The sequence below is a fragment of the Camarhynchus parvulus genome, chromosome 3 (assembly GCF_901933205.1).
Source record: "Camarhynchus parvulus chromosome 3, STF_HiC, whole genome shotgun sequence".
NCBI lineage: Eukaryota > Metazoa > Chordata > Aves > Passeriformes > Thraupidae > Camarhynchus > Camarhynchus parvulus.
Genome location: NC_044573.1, coordinates 52142344 through 52162687, shown reverse-complemented (window position 1 = coordinate 52162687; position 20344 = coordinate 52142344). Strand labels below are relative to the sequence as shown.

The window sequence follows — 20344 nt, the reverse complement described above, 5'->3', positions numbered from 1 at the left end:
AGGGGTTGTTTTGAATATGAGTATTCAGTCTGAGTATTTAAATTGTGTGCAGAGCATACCACTTTATTTGAAGTCAGCAAGGGGTGATGATTTGATGAAGAGTCTGACAGTCTCTGAGATTACAGTGGGGGAATCATTTGAGAGAGTGTTGGATAATCTGTGCAAGGCTTCCTGTTTGCAGCTTCTATAATGGAGTCCTGTGTTCCAGTGCTCCCTGTGATTTTATTGAAAGTGTGCAGTGCCTTCCAAAAAGGCCTGACGGTGAGAGATTCTGCATTTCCTGACAACCATGGACAAACGATTCCAGCTGTTCTTGAGAGGCACCTAATGCTGGGCTGAAAATTGCTATTTTGTGCATCTGTAGGGTTTAATGCAATGGTATTTATTTGGCAGTGTTGTTTAACTGGTTCTTGTTAAATAGCTGTTAGCACAACACGCAGTTTCAGTAATGCTGGTTTTGTTTGTAATCTTTTAAGGTTGTGCTGGTGAGGTGGAATGAACCATTCCAGAAATTAGCAACCTGCGATGCAGATGGAGGAATATTTGTTTGGATACAATACGAAGGCAGATGGTCTGTGGAGCTTGTGAACGATCGTGGGGCACAGGTTGGTATGCATGTTTTCTCTGCAGCCAAGAGCGGTCAGGTCCTGAGAGGCCAAATGAAGAGGGCAAGGAATGGGACTTTATACCTTTTAAAAAGCACAGGAGAAAATGAAACATTTATTTATTGAAAGGAAGGTGCAAGAATTGTCACAAAGGCACTTGGCAAGCACAGTGCTTTCTCCAGTAGGCATGACATCAGAGCTTCAGCTGGGCTAATGGTTGGCCTGTCTCATTCTGTGCGCTGCTGCCTTTTATTTAAACAGCTAAAGAAATTCTACATGGCTCATATATCTATTTTCTTGTCTTTGATATGTTAAGGTAAGCGACTTTACATGGAGCCACGATGGGACTCAGGCACTTATCTCCTATAGAGATGGATTTGTGCTGGTCGGTTCAGTCAGTGGACAAAGGCACTGGTCTTCAGAAATAAACTTGGAGAGTCAGATCACCTGTGGCATATGGACTCCAGATGACCAACAGGTAATGAAAATGGGGCATTTAGGGATATCAGTTGGGTTGCGTTGCTGTGCTAGGAATATACCTCTTAAAAAGTTACCAAGTAAAATGTTCACATTGTAAGATCAGTTTCCAAGTTACCAAGTAAAATGTTCACATTTGTAAGATCAAAAATGCTGCTCCCACTGATAATGAAAATTTGGTCAATCCTGTTGTTCTTATTAGGTGAATATGATAGTGTACCAACCCTATCATCACTTTTCACACAGATTCACACACAGTCTTATTCATAGTTGTTTGAGACAGGAATCTGTTAATTGTACCCTTAATTTGTTGTTACAGCTATCTTATCTCTGCATTTGAGCAGAGATACAGCCTGGACTATTAAACATCTGATTGGACATTTCTGTGTAGATTTGTCCAGTCTGCACTTGCAGCAGAAGCAGTTCCAGCAGCACATATAGTTATGTTTTGCATTCACATAAGCAAATATATGTAACTGAGTGTTGAAGAGATGTCTCAACCTTATGCAAATAAAATTTAAAAGAATAAGTTTTGCTGAGCTTTGAAAAAACCAGTTAAAAAAATCTTCTTTACCATTTTTCTGAACAATTATATGATTATATTTTTCTGAACAATTATATTTTTCTGAACAATTCCACTATTATATGATGGTGGACACAGCAGCATTTCCAGCATGGCTGGAGCAGGAGCACTGGTTTCATTTGCAGGATTTACACTGCTCCCTTGTCTTTCACTGCTGAACTGACTGGATTGGTCTTTCCTTCCACGTGCTTGCTGCCACTGTGGTTGTGAATGTGTGTATAATTCAGTGCTGAAGGAAATGATGGCCATAGAATAGTGCCAAGAGAAACCCTGTTAGGATCACAGCTGGCTTGTTTTCCTTCTTTAATTTTACACCACCATGGAAAAGATTCTGATTCAAGACTCAAGGTACCACTCAATTTAAAATACTATAAATTCATCCAAGGTAGAGTTATTTTGGGAATTGCTAGTGGAATATAATAGCACTAATAATATACATTTCTGCAGCAGCATCTAATAATTTTAGAGTACTCTGCATAGAATAATGAATTAATTATTGCAACACTGCTTTTTAAAGCCAGCGAGCCTGCCTGCCTCTTTTTGAATCTAGGGAAATGTAAATCTTGACAATAAATAATTTACTTGAGATCAAGAGGAAGAGACAAGCAGCAGAAGTAGGAGGGGAAGCTAAGATCTAATAGCTCTCAGTCCTATGTTTTAAACATGAGGCTACCCCATTTGTGTGATGCTCAGTTGTTGCTACTGTATTTGGAAATATCTTCACTTGAGTGTTTAATTTGGAGTGGCTGACTGCCTTTAATTCAGTTTAGCCAATATGTTTGTACTTTCTAATCTGGATGCTCCATAAGTAGTTATTCCAGGAAACAAACACTTGTTCAGCGTCCAGATAAATGCTTTCGAACATAATGGCCAATCCCAGCTATGTGAAAATGACTTGCTTGACTTACAGACTCTGCTCCTGACAAACTCACTGAAATAGAGACCCAAGCCAGCCTCGAGTTTGATGTTGCTCTGCACAGTTCTCCCTAACTGTGGTTTGCAGGGGTTTGCATGTTAAGTGATGATCGATCTTTGTACTATCCCCTGAAGCTGGTGGAAAGAAGTGATCTTCTAAAATATATTTAGATGTACTTGCCTCTGGAGGCACGAGGAAACATGAATCACAGAGGTGCTGGGTGAGAGACTATGCTCAGTTCAAATTAAAAATAGCAAACGGGGGGGAAGGACGTTGCATACATTATAAATAAATGTTTATGGAAATGGATGCCCTTACTAGCTTATTGCCTTACCCAGATTTTCTCCTGATTGGTATGTGTGCAAATGAGAACAGAATACTATTCTAGTCTAGAGTAGCTTCAGCATCTTCCCTATTGCTTATTGTACTCTGATTGTCAGTACAGTGACTGAAAGATAAATGTTGGCATTTAAATCTAGACTTTTCTACTGTTCTTTTTGTTACCCTTCTGGCGCCTTGAAGGTTGCTAGTGAAAGTATTCCTGGAAAGTATTACACTCTACAGTCCCGTGACCTTTAACACAATTATATTTAAAATTTACATTTCCAGGGGGATTGTATTGTTAAGTATCAATTTTCTATTGTCCTGATAGAAATTTGTTCAGTATAGCGTGTCTATTTGCTTCACTCTTCAGTTCTCTTGACTTTCTCCTTCACTCCTTTCTGCATGCATCCTGGTGGTTTCTCCTGTCTCCTCCATCTTTTCTCCTGTATATTCAGCACCAGTAAGCTGTCACCTCTGTCACTCCTTGCTATGGATGGCTCTGTGGCAGCTCTGCAGGTGGAGAATAATTTCCTACCACCTCCTTTCTGCTGGAGACAAGGAGTCTCCAGCTCCAGCTGGAGCTGCAGTATTGGCACCATCATCTTGTTTGACAGTGTGTATGGCCTCTGGGTTTGTGTCATTACTGTGCTTGAAGTAAAGCACCTTTGAAGTAGTGGCTAATGTGTAGAGATGGGATGAGAGCTAGAGAGCCAAGGTAGACTACAGTCCTGCTGAAATAGAGCATATAATTATATCTTTTAACTGATGTAGTACATACTCTGCCTTGGTTTAGTTATTGGCTGATTTTATTAATACTAGCCAAAATTGTTCTGCATTTTCTTTTAGGAAGAGAGTGTTATCATTCTTCTTGTGGCTCGGATGTTTTTCAGGTTTTTTGAGCTCTTCTTTTTTGCTGGGGACAAACTTACTTTGAGTCACGTGGTTGGCTTCAGTGCTTTCCCTCAGCATCATGTCTCTCAGATGAACTTCTCATGAAGGTCATTGGCAGATTTCTCCTGTAGTTCACACCCACATCTCGAGTGTGGACTTGGAGCTGTGGGCCTCTTCAGCTAATTCAGTACACAGGCCTTCTGAATGTGATTCTGCCTGTTTAGTTCAGAGGACTAGAAATAAGTTTTCTCACCTCACTGTGTGTCTGTAGGTCCACTCTTTCAGGCATTTCCTCCTCCTGTACCCTAGAACCAGAGCACACACCTGGCCAAGACATGGCCCCATTGGGCTCTTGAAGATGTACAAATGGAAGATTTTATAACTGGGCTGTCTGTCTCTCAGGCAGAGTGCCATTCTTGTGTTAAACTTGGATAGATGGGATTTCAGGAGTGGGACTTCCCTTGCAGTTTTTAAATGTTTTTTTTTTCAGGGCTACAAGAGGCTGTAGGAGTCATGTGGAGTATTTTTCTGGTGAGCAGGCTCACCCACGATCATATTAGGGATGAAAAGTATACATTAAACGAAAAATAAATTTGAAATATCAGAGAATGCTGTGTCCTGTCTTGGGACAGTTCTGTGGCATTTTCCCGTGCTTGTTTTTCAAGAGGTAGTGTACATACCAAGCAGATTGAGGACTTTATAAGTGAGAAAAGCTTGACTTTTGTCTAACCAGAGGGTTTATTTATAATTATAGAAGCAACGTCAATAAGTAATTGAGGATTTTCCCTAAACCCACAAGTCATACAAAACATCTTTCCAGTGCTTTATCTTCCTTCTTGTGTGTTTACTGAGCTTGCAGTGACATTTTTCTGTTGTCTGCTGCCCTCAGGCCACCCTTTCCCTCTTCTTCTCCCTATATTTTACCCATTAAAATATTAATGGGATTATCTCTCTTCATGATGGAAAAAGATAGTGTCAGAGAACTGGGTGGGAACTGTAGAGGATTATCCCTTTGTTTATAGCAATATAGTGTAACTCCTTGAACTTCCCTGGGGTTGTTGCTGTTGCTGTTTCTGTGTGTGAGAAGGGAAATCACTTTCCAATAGAGGAAACCCTCAATGAAAATGAATTAATGTATTTTAATTCCTGGATATCCCAGGAGGGGCTAGTAACCTATATTTGTTCCCTGCATCTCTGCTAGTACAAATTATTAGATTTTTCTGACGGCTGTAAGTGCCTACTTCTGGTTTCCCCCCCTCCCGTTTTCCTGTTGTAAGCTTTTGTTTGTGGAAATTCAGGGGCTGGACAGGATTCTGTTTGGCTAGGACATGACAGGTATACACACACACACACACACACACACACATATATATATGTATACACACACACACATATATGTGTGTGTGGGTGTATATATATATGTATACATACAGGTATATGTGAACTTTGCCAGCATGGTTCCTTCTGTTTGCTTTGAAAGAAAGTATATAAGCAGGTAGGCTAATTTCATTTGCATCCTGCTGGGTGCCACATTAACTGTTCTACCTGGTCCCATTGCACTGCAACATGCACCAGTACTAAAAATGTGTAAATACAGGCCCCAAGGTACAGCCTCTTCTGTGCCTAATCAGACAAAATGATGCTCTTGGTGAAACAGAAAAGCAGCACGGTGTTAGGAACAGATGCCCTGTGCACTGAAGGGTCCTGTAATGCCCTGGCAGAGAACAGAGAGAGCAGCAGCAGATGAATTGCGTGGTATCAAACACAAAGCAGGGTGCAGGAGTTCTGTATGTCGTTCCTTTGGAAGTCTCTTGAGGCTTGCAGTAGCTGTGCAGGGAGGCAGTTTCTAAGCTGTTACTCACTCCTGCTCCCAGCACTTGCCATCCTATTCCCATGGCAACCTCAGAGACGCTTCAGCATCATCTTTGTTCCGTGACAAGCAAGAGGCAGGGCAGGCTTCAGCTCCTTCCCCCTGCCTGCAGTGCATCAGGGTGGAGCCAGAAGGGAGCTCCAGGTGAAGAAGGGGATGTGTGTTGTTCCTGGGCTCAGCAATGGGGTGGGGTGACATCCCTGTGCTGGCACAGCACATGGTGCCATACGTGTCCCTGCACAGGATCAGAGCAGTAGGAGCTGATTAACAAGGAGTGCTGTCAAATGGTTGCCAGTGGCATCATGTGTTTCACGAGCTGCTCTCTCAGAGTTCTTGAGTTTGGTATGGCTTTAGTCCTTGGCAGGAATTTTACCTAATAAATCCCCTTTAGTACAGTCTGCTTTTGGATCCTCTACTTTCGTCTGTGAACTATGATTTGCAGTTGCTACTACCTTTTCAAGGGAATGGTGTTCTGAACAGCTCCTAAGCTGAAAGTAAGGATAGTAGTCCTTCCTAGCTTCCAGAACACAGCTTATAAACAGAATTTATAAGTGTTTGAAAATGTTGCATCTATTTGGGCCTGGCTGTTGCTTTCTCACCTACATCTGCATTTGCCTGTGGCTCTGAAATGAGCTCCTATTGTGCTCCTACTCACTCTCCTGTTTTGGTTTTATTCAGGTGCTGTAGCACACGTTTAATTTGGGCAGTCCTTGCTGTTGTGGTAGTCACACTGGTCAAGTTTAATCACTCTCAGATGCCTGGAGTTGTGGAAAAAAGTCTTGAAGATGGCCTTCTAATGAGTTGACAGGATGATGAAAGGGAGCTACAAAGGGGCAACTGGGCCAGTATGGGGAAGGTAGCTATTTACCATAATTGTTATGAATGAAGAGAAGGAAGGACAAAATGAAAAAGGTTACAGCCTGTAAAATTTGAAAATAATTCTTGTTCCTATTAGGGATTTATAGGTTCATATAAAGGAGCCTTAAAGATGCCAGGGAAGAATTGTATTTTTGTGTCTTAACCTATAAAAATGCATTGTTTTCTCCCAGCAGTTCTGGACTGTAGAGGCTACCAAATGATGGTTACGATGACTAGGGCCACTCAAAATTGCACTATAAGATACAGTCGTTGGGAAAGATCTGATTTTCATTGATGGATTAATTACTCAGATTACTGGGAAAAATGGCTGGAGGCTTTTTATAGCATTGAAGACGTGCCATTAATTAACTAGGCAGTTTATTCAAGCCACAAGGACTGCAGACAATGGTTAAATCACATATAAGCATTTTAGCATTGCATGCTGCATAATTGAGCAGCAGCATTAAAATGCAGAAAGAGGACAGGGAAAGGAGACTTCATGTGTCTTTCAAGATAAATCCGTTTGTTATATAAAACAAACAGATAAAACCCAGCACAGCTTCACTGTCTAATATTTTGGACTGTTTTTAGAAGCATTTCAAACCTTTGTGGAAACTTGCTATTAAAATTAATGATTTCTGCTTACTTGTGCTAAGGGGTCTGTAAATATTTACTTAGCTATTTCAGCCTTTTGTAAACAAAATATGTGGGGGGGGTTATATAAACTGAAAATGTTTACATATTTTTGCAGAGTTTTATATATTTATACGTGGTGGAAGATAGTAACACTGTTTTTGCTCTTTGCTTGGAAGACTTGATTTTTATGATGGCACATAATAGTGACAGATTTTGTGGGAAAAGTAATGTGAATTTTAAATGGTATTTTGCCTTTCTTTCTCCCATCTCTTTTTATTATGTTGTTTTCAGGCAGTATTGTGCTATTTCCTAAATAATAGATATCTCTTTTTCTCCCCTTTTTTCTGATAGCAGTGTGTAGCTGTATTAGCATTGTTTTTCCTTTGCCTTTTTGTCTCAAGTAGGTTTTTATGCATCATTCTGCTGAGAATACAGCTTCCAAAAAGAAGGAAGGAGAAAACTTAGCTTGGTGCGCTGTTGTCATTTCTTGGTTGTGCTTTCCTTTTTCACTAGCAACAAGCAGCTACACTGCAGATTTTTGTGCTCAGATGAGAACTTTTTAGGCTTTGCCTTGAGTTTTGGGGAGGGCAGGCAACAAGGATGTTCTCCTTGCAGCCTCTAGGGCTCATCCACAGCTTCAGGAGCTATGGCATCTATCTGTGGGTTTATTCCAGACGAATTTTTCCTGCCAAAAAGCCTGGTCTGTGCTGCACAGTTACTGAGCGGGTAATTGGAGGAGCAGAGCAATAAGGTGATACTTCAATGTGCTTTCTTCTTCCCACTCGCTTCATCTGTGCCTTGCCTAATCTTTCCCTGGATGCTCTTCATGCAGCCTGCAGAGGCAAGGCACTGGGAGAGCTAACGAGATGGTGCCATTTGTTCTAGTCATGAGAGCTGTACCATGGGGGTTGTTTATGGGCTGATGGCATCAGGGCTCATTTTCTCAGCAGCTCCTGCAGTGTTTCGTGTCAGGGCTGTTTCAGATGAGTCTTGCACAGAAATTTTTCTTTTAATGACTCTGTCTGAAAGGAGTAATACAACTGTTTTAATGTTTTGCTCGTCCTTGTAGACAGGGTGCTTGATGCTTGTTAGTGCAAAAAGCAAACGCCTGAATGGATTTCTGCATCCCTTTGGAAGCACGGTGTACTAGGATGTACAGATCAGCCTCAACAGTGCACCTTGTAACTCTTTCCCTTTGACTCTCAGGTCACAATATTGCTATTTTAGTTGACTGGAATCTGAAGTTGAAATGCTGCACATTCTGCCACGTCTTTGCCTCCCTTAGGAAAGGAGGATGTTGATGGCAGTGACAAGCCGGAGATGGAGGGAGAGATGAAAACTTGTGCTATTCAGTTAATGTGTCCACTTAGCATTTTTATACCCAGTGCTGTTTTACATTTTTGAAGCATCAATGTTTGAGTCAGCAAAGTAAAGACGAGTGCAAATAGAAACAAGACCAGTCTCTGTGTGGGAGGTGTCAGGAAGAAAGGAGTCGTTTGCCTCTCCTCTCACCTTGCTGGCACCTGTACAGAAGATTTTGCTTATATAGCCTGAAGTCTTTAGTTCTCTGAGGCAGGGAGTTTACTTGAACTTGTGGTTTTGAAAAGCTCTGTGCTATGCTTCAGCCCTGGGGCAAATAGTAAGCATGAGGTTTTGCTGTGCACCTCTGCAAGGGAGCAGCATGCACTTAGTCTGTGTTTTAGGCAGTGTAGGGAAAAAATTGAACCTTCTGCAGGAAGGTGCTCTCTAAGGAGAAGTCATATGTAAGGTAGGAAAATAACTTTGTTCAGATTTTGAACTGGTCAGGAGAGAGCACGTGAGTGGAAGTGTAATTCTTACAGAGGAAAAACTCTCCAAACTGTGAAGGTTTTACAGCATTTTTCAGGAAGAGTCCATTATTCCACTGCCAAAGCCACTTGACTACAATACTTCGGCCCCAGGATCCCTTGGGTTCATCTAGAGCTTTGTGGTCTTTTCACTTCAAAAGAAATGTAGCTGCCAGTGTGGTTGATTTGAAATTTATCATCACTGGTACTTAATCCATCAATTTTTTGGAAGTTTAGTAAGAAGATGAGGAGCCAAATGGGGTCTTGAACTTGGGGTCAGATGTCTTCAAGCCTGTGAATAGTCTGAAACCTTGGTGCCGAAAACAGGGATTAGAGTGATTGAATCTCGAGGAGGATATTGTGGATTTCTGCACTAGGTTTTGTCTGGGAAAGCAAGGCCAAGTTTCATAGTAAATAGCAGAGGAAAGGTGATATTTTTGGAAAGTGATACCACATAGTCTTTCCATTGGTTTGACAAAAAGAGAGAGTATACCAATGGAAAGCAGGAGCAATATCTCTTTATTCTCCAAAACCCTTCCCATCAATGTTTCATCCTGCATGGGTTCAACTTGAGCTCTCTGTTCTTTGTCCAGGATCCAGTTTCTTGTCAGTGTTCAGATGTTGAGGGATTGTTGGCAAGCTAAAAAGGAATTAATCCTTCCTTGCTTTCCTTGCTTTTTAAGAGAATAGTCATTCTTCTTCAGTGTCTCATTCAGTAACAATTTATTACTCAGCCTGACTCCATGTTGACTCAGTTACACTTGACCTCACCCATTCCACCGATTTCCTGACCATGCTGAGTTACTGCTGTCTGCCGGCACCCAAGACCTCGAAGGAGAGGGCAGAAGTTGAGGGACTAACTTCCATTAGTGTGTAGCTTAACCCAGGGACTTCTTGATTTTATGTTATGAAATTCAAAACAGCAAGGACATTGCTTCTAAACTGCTTTGTATTGCATTTTCACTGGTTGAGAGTGCTGTCCTTGTTTCTAGGTAATACTACTTTCAATTAGGAAAAAAAAGACAAACCACAAAACCCCAGCAGAAACTGTCAGACTTCTAAAGCTCTGAATGAGATTTTAGCTTCAGCAGTCAGCATATCTTTCAGGACATAACTAAAACCTGACTTGGGAATAATGCAGGAGACTGCCAAGTGTATCAGTTGACTTCTTTTCCTGATTGAGTGTTTGTTGGTAAAACTAATTGCATTTTCCCACCAGATGTTGTTTTAGTTGCTGTGTATAATTGCATATTTGTGAAGAATATGTGTTTTCAGAGACAGACTTTTCTGGCAGTTTTGTGGGCAATCAGAGAACAACACTGCTTAAAGAATATCCCAGAGTATTTCTGCTGTGGGAACTCAGTGGTTCAGGCTTGGAGTCCTGTCCAAGTTAATTGTCACAGAAGACATTCTGTAGAAGGTGTTCAGCTGTTGGCCTTTTATTCATTTTGCATGCTGCTTCAAATGTGATTTTTTTCACATTTTAAGTAAATATATCATGCCGTGAGCATAATATAGGAGGGCAACTCTTCACTTAAAAATCTAATTGCTATAAGATGCTTGCTTGAAAAATGTCTTGAGAGTCAAGAAGGAACATAGAAATGTGCATGCCTGGAGTACACAAGTCAGAATTAGTCCAGGTATAATTACGAGAATGTATAATAATCAATCTTTCTGTGATTTGCCAGAATGCTTTCATATAACATTTCATTTAACATCTTTGCCTGGACAATTGCTTCTATCCCCACATGTCCAGAGTAGTTAATAGCTTGAGATCCTGGTTTTAAGACTACTTATATTTTTGACTGCTGAAGTGGCATGCAAGACTGTATTTCATTTACAATTATTTAGCTACATTATACTATTTTAGAGAGAAACAAAGCCAGTGCAGTTTGAATCCCCAGTTTTTAGTATTTCAATATTTATTAAATGGATTCGTCACCAAGATCTCTGATGGATTTATTTTGCCTTCTCATTTGATGGCTTTGTAATAGTTATCTAGAACTATGGACTTGGTAAAAGAGAGAATGAATAAGCCTGAAAGTAGGTAACTCAGCCAGTGCTGCTTTTGAAAGGATTAATGACTGTGAATGAGAATTTCACCGCTGTATGGATGTTTATGTATGTGGTTAGTTGAATGATCCTGGGCTATACTAGCCATGTGGGGAGCTGGTAACTCCTCACATCCAAAGGAAACAGTCTTCTAAGATTTTTGGACATAAAGGCAGTCAAGAAAAATCTAGTGCTTTCCCCCTGAGCTTGTATATGAATTTTAGTGATGTCTCTTTTTGTGTCAGTTCAAGAAATCATTTTACAGTGGCTGAATTTTTAATGGAAATAAAAAAAGTATTCAGCAGGAGACCAGCTGTCTCCCTCACTCTGCTTTTCTTTATTTCTCTCTGTATTTTGAGGTAAAAAGAAGGAAAGCCAGAAATATGACACTGAGAAAAAACAAACTTTCACTTTTTAGTGTATCCTAAGAGGAGTTTGCTGCACTGTCTCCTGCTTTGTGGTGGAGAAACAGTAAACAAGAAAAGCCCAAGCAAAATGCTAATACTACATCTAAATGGACTGCAGAATGCTGGAGTTAAGCCTTGGAAAAACTGGCATTATTTTGTTCAGCTAAGGAATGAAAATAATTAATGGCAATAATCTTCCCTGCACTTCCTTTGTTACTAAGCCTACCTGTATAAATAGGAAGTTGATCCATAATTTTGTGTATTTATCACTTTATAGTTCATTTAATTATCAATCAGTAAAATAGATTTATCTCTATTAGTATGATGGCAGTATGGTGACAGCTGTTCCTATCATAAATACTGAAGTTTGTTCAGGTGGCTAAATCAGAGCAAACAAAACTAATTCAGCTTCCTTGAACTGCTCAGCATATTCTGACAGTGTAAATGGTTGACCTTAATAGCATTTTTGCAAAGTGTATTTTCTGAGGTGCCTAGTTTTTCCTGTAGGGGGAGGTGGGGGAGGAGACTGAAGAAGAAAGCATAAAGACAGGTCTAAATTTTGAGAAAGTGAAGGTCAGTGAAGCAAAACATAAAATGAGGCAGCTGTGAATGTGGAGCTGTGCAGGACAAGTTGTTAAGTCGCAGCAGTGATACAGCCTGGTATGATGGCACCAAGATTTCAGCAGGTGTGTGTGCCAAACACACACACAAAGGCAAAGAGTAAAACTAAATCTGAAAGGGTAAGGTTTCCAAGTGGTTAAGTCCTTCAAACTTTGAAAGTACAGCCCTGGAGAATGTTAAAAACCAAAAGCTGCTACCTGTCCTGTGGGAGAAGGGAGATCTGTAACTTGAGAAATCGCTCAGTGGAGTTACTGACAGCTTAGCCACATCTTAGGGAAGATGAGAGCACTTAAGATTTAATGATAGATTACATTAATTTTCAGAATGTTTCGGTGTGTCCAGGAATTTAGATGCAATCTGTTCATGCACGTTTCATAGTCCTACAAGGCAAGTTCTGCCTATATGTGAAAATTTGGCGTTTTAAGAGTCAGATTGTACTAGGATGGAGTTTCTGTTGAAATTAATGGAGTCTATGAGTTGTTTTCTGTTTGTGAGTTGTCAGATGTTTGTTCTTTGTAAAAAGTCAGGGGGGATCTGTTAAAAATCCCGAGCCAGCAGGAGTAAAACAGATGCATGTTCTTTTTTAGCTTTCCAACATCACAATACTGGAACATCTTACTTGAAAGTGCTACCCTAAAGTAGCCTCCAACAACTTTATATTTCTTCCAGCAGTTATAGCAAATCCAGCTTCTAATGCTTTAACTTCAGCTTCAGTCAAAGGTTTGGTTGTTTCCCTGATGCAGAATGACAGTCCCTGTTCTGAAAATGTATTGATTAGATTTCCTGGGAGTTTTGTTTAACCAGCAACATTAGAAACCTTCAGTGTTAGTACTAAATGTCATGAAGGGAGGCATCTTGTTTTATCGATATATTTCTGTAACATTATTGACTGTTCAGTTTGTACAACTAAAACTCAAGATTGGGAGTAATTCTGCCTTCTCCTCCTCATATGTATTCCAATTATGATAAAGCTTGAGCATTCTTACTGTTGATGAGTTCTATTTACTTACATTAAACCAAATTAAATAGCAACAAAATGTGTTATGTGCCAAAAAAGCACCGCTGTTAGAAAATTATGCTTCTACAAAACAGTGGGCTTCCCGAGCTGGACCTTCAATGTACCAGCTCTTTGGTCACTCCACTGTAGCTTTGTGAATCTTGGTGCTGCCAAACCACTTTCTGCTGATGCTGTGTCTGGTCCACAGCATTGCAGCATCACAACAGATCCTACAGGAACTGCAGAGTTCAGCGCAATATTATTGAAATTTACATAGCAAAGCCACTCAACATGTCCAAGCTGTTCCTCTTGAGCTGAATTTTTAGCTTCTTGGCTGTTGTAATGTTAATCTCTTCATAAGAGGAATACTTCAGAGCAAAATACCTCATCTTTTGCTTACCATATGTCTTTTAGAAATTGGTGTATTTCAGACTGTTAGTTGAAGTGTCTTTGATGTCTTGGGCATTTAAGGGGGTTGCAATCTTGAATGCTAAGTTTCATGGATGATAGTTCAAAAATCTTTAGTTGAAAAACCTATTAATTTACCAAAACTAGGTTGTGAAACTCATCTCAAGTTAGCACATAGACTAAAGAGGTCAGTGCATTCCAGAGAAGGGTGTTTGTCAGGTATTCAGATTTGTTATAATAGACAGGAATCACCCCAAGCTTGGGTTTCATGGAGAACTAAGATACTTGTGTTTCAGAACTGAACCCCCCTTTCATCTCTTGGTACACTTGGAAAGCCATGTGTGCTTTCCCAGTGCTGTTTACCACAGTTTCCTCTTCGAAGCACACAACATCTGGGCACTGCAGGAGCCCTGCCTTTGTGTGACTTTTAATCAGCTGCAGCTTCACTGTAGTGTAGGCTTGGTCGTGTGATATTGTGTAAAGACATACTGGATTTATGTTGTGGTACTGACTCACACTCAGAAGCTATTGGGTGATTTTAGATATTGGGTTATCAGATTTTCCATATTCTGCAAATGCAATTCTGCAGTTGGTAATACAGGTAAGATCAGTTGTAATAACAAGCAGTGGGAAAGGAGAAAAGATGAATCAAGAGAAGAACAGAACAAGGGGCCAAAGAACCACTTGAAAATAAGTACTTGGGTTTTAAAAATTATTCTTACTATCACTTAGATTTTGTGTTCAAGGGTTAACAAACCACTATAACTTGTTCCCTTTTTCCAACATTCTGTCTGACCTCCTAGATCTGCAAACACACAAAAAATAAAATTAATTTCAGTATCTAAAATGTAACTTCTTAATTTCTCTGTTAGATCCTTTAGGGATATCCTGTGGCTCAACCTTTTGTCTGAAGGTCAAGAGAGTTTTATTCATCTGACATAAGTAGCTTGAGTGTGGCATTTATAACCTGAGTAATGTTATGGATGATAACACCATTAGACATTTTTACAGCTTCAGCAGGAGTTCAGCCAGCAGGACTATCAGGCTGATAAATGCTTTCATCTTAAAGGTTGTATTGCTACAATAACCCTGAAACTTAAAGCTGCTCCTTGAAACCTACAGCCTGGCTGAAGAGATGAAGTGTGCCCTCTGATATTTCTAGGTTGCTAAAGAGCTCTCTCAAGTTCCAGTGCAAGAATTAAGATGCTGACATGCAGCTGTTCTGAATTGGAAATTACTGAGGACTTCATAATTTTAAATTATTTGGGGGCAGTGTTACTCAAAAGAATTAGCTTTAGATTGAGATGAGACTGAGCTGTTGAGTGATGAATCCAAAGATTTTGTTCCTACCCAATTATAAAATGTTTCTGCAGGGTTTTAGGAGGCAGACTCTTGTACTGCTATTTTCAGAAACAACAGAGGCTCAGCTCCCCTGTCTGGGTATTTGCAGTTCTAGAACTTCTTGTAGACCAGTTAGAAACTAATCCCTAGTAGACTGAGAGAGGTGTGAGAAGCTAGCAGTGACAAGTGATAGGATTTTGCCTTTGTTAAAGTTTGTTTTGTTGAGATCAGAGAGTGGCTGTGTTTTGAAAATGAATAGTGACTGTGGCTGTGCACTGATCATGCATGTGAAAACAGTGGAAATGGTGAACAGTGTGAAAGGAGATGTGATGATACAAGTGAAAGAAGAATAGAATAAAGGGTCACAAGGGAAGATAGTGTGAGATGAACAAAGGTTGAATTCTTGCTTTTACACCTAAGAATAGTATTCTGAGGCTTGTAGCAAACTTCAGTTGCTGTTTTAACCCAGCAACTATTTAACACAAAATATTTGTAACATGTAATTATTACAGTTAAGGCAGCCAGATACTGATTTTTTCAATATTTTTGATAATGGGAAACAATTCCATTGTTTTTCTTAAGATTTTAATGACTTTATGGCAATTCTGTTAAATTCTCATTCTAGTTTACAACCTTCATTATTTTGATCATAAAAAGAACTCTAGTATTTTTCTTTTTGTTTTGGGTTTTGGTTGTTTGGGTTTTTTGGTTTTGGTTGGTTGGTTGGGTTTTTTTGTTTGGTGGCTTTTTTTTTGGTTGGTTGGTTGGGTTTTTTTGGTTGTTTTGTTTTGTTTTTTGGGGTTTTTTACTAAGGCTTAGGAAACCACACTTCCTTTCTGAAACTTTCAAAAGTGCAATAATGACAATTGCTTCCTAGGAGACTACTGTTGAATAAGTGTGATACAATACACACATTGCCTGCTGCAAGTCTGACACAGCCTCTCAGTAGGAAGATAGAAAAGAAGGCCTCTGACAGCAGAGGTCACCAAGGGTGATTGCAGGCTTTGAACAAGAAGTGTACATGGAGATCTGAAGTGGGCTGTGATTCTTCAGCTTGGGAAAGAGATGACCAGGGAATTACATAATAGAGGTCTGTAAAATTGTGACCAATGTTAAGAATGTAAGTAGGGAACAAATATTCGTGTTTCTTTCAGTGTAAAGAGCTAAAGGTTGCCAAATGAAATTATCAATTATCAAAGAGGGATTGTGGGTTTTTTGTGGAAAGCTACAGGAGTGTGTGGGGGAGATGCTTGCTCAGTGCATCCTGTTCTTTTACTCTTCTCCAAACACTTGACCACTCTTAAAGGTAAGATCCAAGGCTAGGTGAATTTCTGACCTGGGCATTTAATTGTTAGAACCTTAAATTTACTGGAAATAGGTGGTCGACTGAAGAGCAAGTGTGAGATTTGACCTTCCTTTTAGCTTCATTTTTAATGCTGGCTGGTTTTCAAGTTGATGGCTTTTAAACTTGCTGTAAAGTGTATTTTCCTCATACAGAATTATGTGATGGCAGCAACAGCCTTGGCTAATCCATTTATTGCTTTAGGATTTATTAGTCCTTATTTCCTGATTTTTCTCTTAAAATTCATCAAATATTCAGTATCTTAACTTTCTTAAATCCTCAAGAAGAATTTATTAAAAAAGAAATTGCTGGTTCCAGTCAGTCTGACTTCAGTCTGTGATTGGCTATGGAGTTGTTTAAGGGCAAGAAAAAACTTGGATTATCCATTTTGTGTTTGAAATGGTGGGTGGAAGCTCTTCTCATCTTCTCATCTCTTCCTGGATGTGCAGCATGTTGCCTCATTGCCTTCCCCTTGGCCTATGTTAATCTACTTCCAGCTGCCTGATCATACTGCTTTTGCCTCTTTTTTTTTGGAAGGCATTCTCCCACTTTCTCTAGCCCATCAACTGAATAACCTGTCTTTCTCTATTCAGCTTTCTATTTCTCATGAACCATTTGAAATCTCTGCTAGGACCTCAATTTGGTCAGCTGTGTCTTTTCATGTTATTACCACTAATGCACGCCTTTTCTACCACCAGGTTTAGGAGTTTTTGTATTGTCCGAGAATACTAAATAATCTGTGGTAGCCTTTCTGCTGATAGTAAAAGGTTTTAAAATCATAAAATTTGGGGAATTAGAAAGAAGCTAGACTTAGTGGGGCGCTGGAAAAATGTTAAAAATAGACTCTGAAAATGTTAGGCTTTGTGTTTGCCAGATCATGTGAAAATGCACCTGCGTATGCAGTTACGATAAATGATATAATTGTTAGATGTGATGATTGTTTAGTAATTAAATATAATTATTGTTTAATCGTAAGAAGAATCATGAGAAACTATGGTAGAAGTTTGAGGGGGACCACGAGGAGTCCATGCTTGGATGAAATCCATGTATACAATAGAACAATATAAGTTTACTAATTAACGTGAAAGTTATATGACGATAGAATATAAAAACATGTTCATCCCGAACCCACGTTGGAGTCAGATTTGGGTTTGTACCCCTGACACCCAGAGCTCTTCAATAAAAGCACCTGCATATAATCATTCTTGTGATTATGTGTTTCTGAACGCTAACACTGCCAGCTTACTTTAATTTTGGTAATAATCAAGTACAAATGAAGTGTAATGTCTCATATTAAAGTGAATGAAATGCATCCACCATGAAACACTACTTGCTCACAGATTTTGAGCAAGTAAATTCATTACAAACTTGCCTGTAGACTCTGCTGCTTTAACTTCATTCTTCACATTCATCTTTGATTGCAGGGTCCTATTCTGGCACCCTTTCACATCCGTGGCTGCTTTGCTTTCAATTTATTTCCAGGGTAGCTGGTTAATGACAAGATGCATTGGAAGGAGGGCCCCATGGCTGACATTTGGTGGGACTGAGAGTTGTTGTGTCATTTTCAGGTACTGTTTGGCACTGCTGATGGACAGGTGATTGTCATGGACTGCCACGGGCGCATGCTGGCCCACGTGCTCCTTCATGAGTCAGATGGCATCCTCAACATGTCCTGGAACTACCCCAGCTTCTTGGTGGAGGACAGCAGCGAGAGCGACACGGACTCCGACGACTATTCCCCACCACAGGGTAGGTCCTGTGCACATCCTTCTGCTTCAGCTTTGCACCTGCTCATGAAGACATCCCAAATGCCAGGGCAATTTCATGCCCTACAAAACCAGCAGGCGGGCCACAGTTTCAAGCTCTCGTGGAGCAGAGAGCTGGTATGGGAGAGTGGGTTTGTTCCCAGCTCTGCCACCAGCCTTGCTGCAGGTCATACCTTGTCTGTGCTGCTCTGCCTCCGTTTGCACAAATAAGATAACATCACAAAGCTCGATAAGATTTCAGTGAGGCTGAGTGAAAAACAGTAGACAGGGACATGTCAGGTTTCACTGATGAGCAGATATGAGGTATTGCAGTGGTTGGTGTGTATGGAGGTACAGAGTGCAGCCACAGAAATTAGTGCACTATTATATAGATTCATGTGAAAAGACAGCAGTACTAGACATGGTGTAAAGTACTATATATTTAGTTTTATCTCTGTTTTGTAGGATTTCTGTAATGCTCATTGTTACAGTCCCATCCTTCATAGTCCTGACATAAAGAGTTCCATAAATACTGCAGAGGGCTCCAAAATGAAGATATTTCCTGCAATGACATGGGGTAGAAGCAGGCTGACTGGAGTTGGCTGGAGTTATTAACTCACATGCTTCAGAGCACATTGCCAGTTTGAGAGTCAGGAATAAATCCTTCCCTCTCCTTAAGTCTCAATACAACTCGTTTGGTGAAATACTTTGGTTTTAAAGTCTTTGGAAATCACCAGTAGTGAAGACTTATGAGGCCTAGGTGTCCATGCACAGTCTGTCCCACCCTTCTCATTCAAGTAATGATTACACTCCCCACTGATGTGATTGATCACTTCATAAGCTCTAGGTGAGCTGTTCCTGTGTTTCAGTGTATAAAGCCTGAACTACATTAAGAATTAACTTTCTATAACACTCAGTGATTGTACTGTGAAAATTTTAAATACATAACAATTATTCAAAAATAATTCTGAATTTGCATCTTGGATCTGAACCTCTGAATTGAGGACTTTTGCAGTTTTAACTCTAATTTGGATTCACACAAAAAAATCTACCTTTTCCAGTATATGTGTCTATATAATAAGCTTATGTATTTAACAAATATTGAAAGAAGATAATCTGATCACCTGGTAAAATGTTAGAATATTTTAAAACTGGATTTTGTGTTGGCTTTCATGCCTTACTTCTGGTACTGGGTAAGATTTCTTACCTTAAAAGGAAAGAAACTAACTTCGACCTAGCAAGCTCCTAAAGCAAGACAGACAACATCAATAAATTGGATTTTTCCTGGGTTTTTGTTGTGTTTTTCAGAAATACTGAGGTTCCATTTGGAGGATGGTGAAATTGCAGATGAGAGCTTAAATGATCCAAATGTGTGTGTTAGCTTTTTCTGAGTCAGTCAGGGGGTGGGTGGACTCGTTACAAGCCTATTTTAATGATTACCCAAACACGATGTGTTTTCTTTAGAGCAGATGCAGCATAAACCTCTCAAAGGTGACAAGCCTTTGACTCACACAGATGTGTAGGAAGGACTAGAAGTTTGTTGGGATTTTCTTATTAAATTATATACACATGGAGGTGCCAGTTACTAGACATCTTTCTCCAAAATTCTTTCTCCTCAGCTTTTTTACAAGTTCAGGAAACAATACTACTCTTAACTGGTTCTGACAGTTTTGTTGACTGGAAAGATATTGGCTGGGCCTTGACAGGCACTTAATCAGGGACCAGTGGTATCTCCTCTCAGAAACTGTAAACAGGAGTTAAACACCAAAAGCTACAGATGCCAAGATTGGTTGTGAAGTATTTAAGCAAAGGAATTTTAGTGAATTGCGGAAAAACAAGCTCAGAGGACCAGAGACTTTGCAGAAATGGTTTTTAAAGCCAGGTGTTCCATTTGGGCTCACCTCTCCTTTTGGGTGCATTGGATCCTGTTATGCCGAATGGCAGGTGTCTTTTCATGCTACTGCCTAGACATTTAGAATGCAGTAATTTGTGAAAGGTCAGTGTGTTCTCTTTGAAGTTCTTAAAATGTCTCTGTGTGACCTCAGGACGAGTCCCTGGTACCTGCCCAAGCAAAAAGGGTATAGAACAAATTGCTTTTAATGTCATTATATTGTTCATCACGCTGGTTTTCAACTGGGGTTCCAAGAAAGTCTTCTAAGGCACTGGTTTTCTTTGTCGCTTTGAGGCATTGTGAATGGAGAAAGACTGAAAAACACTGCTATGTAACATAATAGTATGTGCATAAATCACTGTGGATATTGTGCAGTAAAAATTGACAAAGTAAAAGCACTCTGTTTCACAGAAACAGAGAAGCTTAACTATCTAAACCTGCTTTGCTTGTGCCCACAGATGTTGCAGAAATAAGCAGGTAGAGAGGCTTGGAACAACTCCCGACGGTGATAGGCTGAAGTGCAGTGTGTCTTGGCCTGGATTTGGTTATTTTTT

At 39.9% G+C, this 20344-nt stretch overlaps 1 protein-coding gene across 1 annotated transcript in view; it reads left to right on the top strand.

Annotated features, from left to right (window-relative positions):
- Positions 1–20344, top strand: part of TULP4 (TUB like protein 4) — a 151050-nt gene that overhangs the window by 92727 nt on the left and 37979 nt on the right. The window contains 3 exon segments of the mRNA XM_030945702.1: positions 477–605; positions 922–1083; positions 17723–17903. Coding sequence (XP_030801562.1) covers positions 477–605; positions 922–1083; positions 17723–17903 — 472 coding nt within the window.